Raw genomic sequence first — 6,000 nt, 5'->3', positions numbered from 1 at the left:
GACTTACAGTAAGTACAGGGACATTCCCCCTGAGACAAGTAGGGTGAAGTGCCTTGCCCAAGGACACCACGTCATTTGGCACAGCCGGGAATCAAACCAACAACCTTCTGATTAATAGCCCGACTCCCTAACCGCTCAGCCATCTGACCCCCAATAGAGAGCGGCATCATAACCATCCCCCCAAACAACGAAGACCATAACAATATAATGTCTGCTGGAATGTAAAAGAATGTTCGGTGTTAAATAATAATTGTTTTCTTTGAAAAGTAAGACAAAAAAGTTAAATGCACATTTAGGCTATTTAATTATTACACTTCAGCCTTCAGCCAAGTGTTTCATTATGTTCGCTTTTAGCCAATAAATTTCTATTTGGTGCATCTTTAATTGAATGTAATCATTTTTTCTGAATAAAGTCAGACTGGGTTTTAGTGTGTGAAAGACATAAGGATGTACCGTGGAAAAACAAGTAAGATTAGGAATGAGTTAGTGAGTTTGCATTATAATTTACATTACAATACTATCATTTACATATACAACTGAACAAAAGATCCTGGTTCATTTTTTTAAGGGGCTAGGACAACTGAAAGGGTGGAGACATTCAGGGGTTTTAAAAGACGATGTCAGGAGAGCAGAAGGTAGTTGGTTCCAGAACCTGCTCATCAGTTTGTTGTTCTGACTTTGTGAGACAAGAAACTCTTCGCATCAGGCTCCAGTGCTGTCTTTTGAACTTTGAAGATTCGAACAAGACTTGGGTAAGTTAACACTACACCAGTGTACTAAAAAACTGTTCTTCTTTTCCTTTGAGCATTTTTTTAAAGTTTTGCGTACAGACGACAACATTGTCTAAACGATCCCCGTTCACATGGACCTGCGTAAACCTCAAAAAACGCTGTAGGCCTACTAAGCCTGCCAGGCCAGTAGTTAGCGACGTGACTTTGTACAGAAACAAACAGAACGCACCAGCGTCCGCACAGTCTATGGCCAGCGTACATCACCAGCATTCTTCCACAGAGCAGATTGTAGTTTTTAATCTCTTGCATGCATGCCTATAGACTAAACACGTAATACTCATGCATGACATACGCATGACATCATTGTTTTCACACATTCGCGTTTTTGTTTACACAGAGACGTTTACAAACTAGCCCTTGGAAAACTGTTTTCAAACAAAATGCAGTTGTCGTGCAAATGAACAGCCAAACTGCATAAAAGTTTTCAGTTTTTAGTTGAAAACGTTAGTGCATATGGCCCCTACAACACAAAATACATCCCAGGGCCCCTGAGTAGTCAGTCAACCTTTCCCCCAAGTTAGATGTCCCTGCCTAACGAAAAGGGACACCGAAAAAAAAATCAGCTTTTCCTTGTTTTTTCCCCACATACTTTTTTGTGGTGTATTGATGTTGATGGATATCTGTCGTTGTGTCTCCAGCTTCTTCTACCCTGGTGCAGCTTCAACCGTCACACCTGGAGACAAGATGATCTTTACCCTGCTGATCCTCCTCCATGTCTGCATCCTGACTGTGGACTCTATGGTGGTAAGATGCTGTTGCAGGATGGGCTCCAGAATTAATCGGATGGGGGGGGGGGGGCATTTGGTTTCCACAAGGGGGCCTTAGAAGATTTGAGCTCTGTTATAGAAATGTAGGTTTAGCTCAAATAATTGTTGGGGATCACAGCATTCCATTTGGCGGGGCATTGCCCGTCACGTCAATGTCTCCCCTTGGAGAAGCTGTGTTGATGTAGTCATGCATGTGTAACGGGTGTGAATCCGTGAAACTCACTCCTCAAGTATATAACAGGCCACCCGCGTCAACGAAGAGCTAGCTTTTCGTTGGCGTAGCTGGTAGTGGTCGCGCTTGGCAAGTCAGAGGTGGCGTGTTCGAGCCCAGCGAGTGGCGAACATCGGCCTGTAGACCTTGTCACGGAGCGTGGCCACGTCTGTTACATACCTGTCACACATGATTAAGATGCCGTGTTTGTGTGAGTGTGTGTGCTCCTTAGTGTGTTTGAGTTCATTTAAGTACACAACAGATGACCCACAGAAAGACAGATGAACACAAAGAGGTAGATAAAACATATAGCCTGTAATCAGTGTTCTTTTTTGTTTCCTCTGTGTAGATCTCTCCACTCTCTGAAGGGTCCGGCATCCAAAAGCGAGATGTCTACACTTTAGACATGGCCCCTAACACTGTAGATGACATGTACAACGGCTGCACCGAAGACATGCATAAAGTAGTAAATAATTATTTAAAAGAAGAATTAAACAGAAAAAAATTCAAAAACATCTGGAACGGGGATGAGTGTAACACCTGGGCCACAGAAAAGTTGAAGAATGACAAGGGTCTCACATTAGATCATTTCAAGGCTTTATTTGTTTACACATCAAAAAAAGCTGATAATAATCATTTTTTTTATGATTTCATGAAGGAAGTAAGAGCGAAGGGGCCAGAATACCCAAGTGGCTTTAGTTACAACGCTTTGCACTTCTTTTTGTCTGATGCGATCCGTATCCTCAAAGAGAAACAACCAGGCTGCGTCATCACATACCGAAGAACAAAGGACACTTATAACGTTAAAGTTAATGATGAAATTCGTTTTGGATTCTTCGCTTCCAGTTCTCTCGATAGGGGTCTGGCTAAATATGGAGCGCAGGACTGCTTTCAGATCAACACATGCTACGGCGCTAACCTCAAGAGTAATGAAGTTTATGATCAGGGAGAGGTGTTGATTCCACCTTATGAGGTGTTCAAGGTAACTGCAGTTGAACTTGAAAATAAAAACGTTTTAAAGTGTGAAAAAATGTACATACTGGAAAAAACATCGAAACCTGTAAGCAATTTTAACTGTAAAGCAGTTATCAAGCAGTAAAGCTATACGCAAAGCAAACTTTTTTCTTCTCTCATTAGTGAAAATAAAGACGCATTATTTGATGATGTACAATGGCAGCACCACTAGCTTAACATTCTTTAGAAAGTATCCGAATAGTTAGATAAATAAAAGGTTGTTTAAGTAGTAAAACATACAGCTGACTGAAGTGCTGAAAGTCCAAATCTGTAAGTCTGAAAAAGTGTATGCCATTTGCTTTTAATCTTTTGCCAATAACTAATTCTTTACCTTAGCCAAGTCGTTTCCAGTTGCTTGCAACAAACATGGCAAAGTTCGTTTTCAGTTTTGAATAAATGTTTAATTGCTTATTCAATACAAATTGTTTGTTTTAATTGTTTACTGTTCTGCATTCACAGTGCAGTCCAACCGTAATTTTATTCTAACATATTCAATGAATCTGTATTTTTTATGTATGAGAGACACAATTGACAATTGATAGTCCTTTTTACATTAAGACAAGGTGGTGTAGTAATTCAGAGCAATTGGGTATCTAATTGTCAGGTTGGAATGAAGAGCACAGTCGCAGATGCAGTTTAGAGTTTTTAATGGTTCTGATTTACTTCAATCACGTAAAGTAGTCAGTCATGACCACACACTGGGTCAAATAATAATTGAGGCAAAGGCAAACTTAAAGTCCATCAAGACGGTTGGTTCAAGGGTAATCCACAATCAAGGTCAAGGCACAGTCCAGGGTCAAGGTACACAGAGAAGCCAGCACAATCGAAGTTTCCAGGTAGGGCAAGACAAAGGAGAGGTCAGAGACAAGCGGGGTTCAATACCGTGAAACAAAAGAGAGTCCAAGTGAACAGTCCAAATCGTGATCCAAAATCCACAGTCGGGGCAAGCAGGGTTCAGCACAGGTAAAGAGTTTCCGTAAAAAGTTTCCAAGTGAGGTAACGCCCGTAGCACACAAACCATGAATGAGCACTGACAAACAATAGGCTCTGTGCACAATCGTACTGACGAACTTCCGCTGTAGCCCAAATTCGGCAAATCAGTTTCCGGTTTACTGGAGGCGATCGGGCTAGTAATCCAAAGGTCGCCAGTTCAATTCCCGGTCATGCCAACTGACGTTGTGTCCTTGGGCAAGGCACTTCGCCCTACTTGCCTTGGGGGGAATGTCCCTGTACTTACTGTAAGTCGCTCTGGATAAGAGCGTCTGCTAAATGACTAAATGTAAATGTAAATATGAAGAGCTGAGGAAAACTGAAAGGGCTGCCAGGGTCCTGTTTCCCACCAGAGACAGCTGGATCGTTGTGACATTGAAAACATCACTGTCTTGTGGGAGGGGGAGAAATATTTCTGTAAGCAATATGTGAAGTTGATCATTCTGCCCGCTTTTTGCTTACTTCCTGTAACCTGCTAGAAGCTTTGAATAAAATGTTGCTGATTAAAGATCCACTCTGCGTCCACTGTGTGTCACATCCATGGGGACTTTGTCAGTGAGCCCAAGGGCGGGAGGAGGTGCTGATCTGCGTGACACAGCTCAGTCTCTCTTGCTCTGATTGGTTGAGCTGGTGACGCCTCTTCCTGGTCTCCTCTAATTGTAAAGGTCTGGAGGGGGGGGGGGGGGGGGGGCAGAATTATCTAGGGCAGTGGTTCTCAAACTATGGTGCCCCCTTCTAGTGGTACGTGGAGGAATCTCAGAAATATTTAAATACCTTAACCATGATATAATTGAAATGTGATTTAAAATAAGTTTTGCCTTCCCTATAATATTTTTGTTTAGAAACAAAAATAAATGTTTGCACGCGCTACCTGACTGTTCCCGGGTCAGGTGGTGCAAGCAAACATCCACGATAGTTACTGTGTGAACTGTGTGTAGCTCAATAGGGTAGGATTACGCTACTGTATTTTAACGTTGGTCATAATGGTGGTACTTGGAGAGTCAAATATTTTCTGAGGTAGTACGGGGTGTGAAAAGTTTGAGGACCACTGATCTAGGGGATCACTGGATGTCTTTAAAATCTAATATAGTGACTGAGGCAGGGACTGGTGCCAATGCTACCGGTGCAGGCTATAAGCCTTTTATTTTATAAAAGTGATGTTGACATTTTCATATTCAATAATTTCAATACTTAATGATAATACTAATAATTAACAAATACGAATGTCCCTTTTTTATAATGTACAAAGTACTTGTTTTCAGGCAGTTCTATCAGTGATCTATAAATCATTGACGAGTGACACGCCCTCTCATAAGGTAATATAATCTTGTGTTTTCAAAGGGCGAAAAGTATCACACCATAACTATCCCTTCAGATTGAAATAAAGCGTTGTTCAGTGAGCATATATGCCTCTTCCAGGAGTCACTCTTTCAGGTTGGTGATTTTGACATTTTCATATTCGATCATTTCAATACTAGTTGAGTCAATACTAGTTGAATCATTTCAATCTAGAGACATATAGAGAGACAGGTAGATAGACAGTGACAGACGGGTAGAGAGAGACAGGTAGAGAGACAGCTATAGAGAGACAGGCAGTGAAGGAAACAGGAAAACAGAGACAGGTAGAATAACAGACAGGTAGAGAGAAAGTAGACACACGTAAAAAGCAAGGTAGGCACTCCGCAGGGGCACATCAGTGGAATGACTAACATCACTTTACATTGCAGCTGGATCTGTGGAACAATTGACCCACATGATTTGTGTGTGAGAGTGAATTGCTTGTTTCTCAGAATAGAGTAAAACTTAAACCACACAATAAGACAAAAGAGCCCTTCTCTGTCAATTCTGAAGCAGCCATAACCTTATGAATGTATTGGTTTTAGTCTCTGTCGCCTCAATGTCACAAGTATTGTACGTGACATTGAGGGTCACTGTGGACCCATGTCACTTCCTGTACCCTGCTAGAAGCTTCAAATAAAATGTGGCTGATTAAAGATCCACTCTCTGTGGTCTTGTTTGAAACCTTCTGAGGGTTGATTAGCCACAACACCAGGCACAGCAAACTCTGAAGTGGCGGGAACACAGCTTATCTTGTTTAGTCGTTGGTTGAGAGGAGTGTTGCAGCCCACTGTGTGGGCCCATGTCAGGTTGGTTGAAAGGAGTGTTGCAGCCCACTGTGTGGGCCCATGTCAGGTCGGTTTAGAGGAGTGTTGCTTACCCACTGTGT

General features: G+C 42.0%; 1 protein-coding gene across 2 annotated transcripts; it reads left to right on the top strand.

The window, feature by feature from the left end:
* The first annotated feature begins 655 nt into the window (after positions 1 to 655).
* Positions 656 to 3,129, top strand: LOC134034377 (T-cell ecto-ADP-ribosyltransferase 2-like). 2 transcript variants are annotated; one of them, XM_062478918.1, is made up of 3 exons: positions 656 to 752; positions 1,450 to 1,535; positions 2,119 to 3,129. In XM_062478918.1, the coding sequence occupies exons 2-3, from the start codon at positions 1,476 to 1,478 to the stop codon at positions 2,866 to 2,868; spliced, it is 810 nt and encodes a 269-aa protein (XP_062334902.1). In that variant the 5' UTR covers positions 656 to 752; positions 1,450 to 1,475; the 3' UTR covers positions 2,869 to 3,129. The 2 variants fall into 2 exon arrangements, with proteins under 2 accessions (XP_062334902.1, XP_062334901.1); XM_062478917.1 differs by lacking the exon at positions 656 to 752 and having other exon boundaries at positions 1,378 to 1,535.
* The last annotated feature ends 2,871 nt before the right edge of the window (positions 3,130 to 6,000 follow it).

This window comes from Osmerus eperlanus, chromosome 14 (genome assembly GCF_963692335.1).
Source record: "Osmerus eperlanus chromosome 14, fOsmEpe2.1, whole genome shotgun sequence".
Lineage (NCBI taxonomy): Eukaryota > Metazoa > Chordata > Actinopteri > Osmeriformes > Osmeridae > Osmerus > Osmerus eperlanus.
The sequence above is the reverse complement of the archived record's forward strand: the minus strand, read 5'-3'. Positions and strand labels throughout refer to the sequence as shown.

Excerpts from the sequence above, each read along its gene's own strand:
- LOC134034377 (XM_062478917.1), top strand. The coding sequence starts at position 1,398 with ATGTTGATGGATATCTGTCGTTGTGTCTCCAGCTTCTTCTACCCTGGT. Across the intron at positions 1,536-2,118 it reads TGACTGTGGACTCTATGGTG|ATCTCTCCACTCTCTGAAGG; the intron begins GTAAGATGCTGT and ends TCCTCTGTGTAG.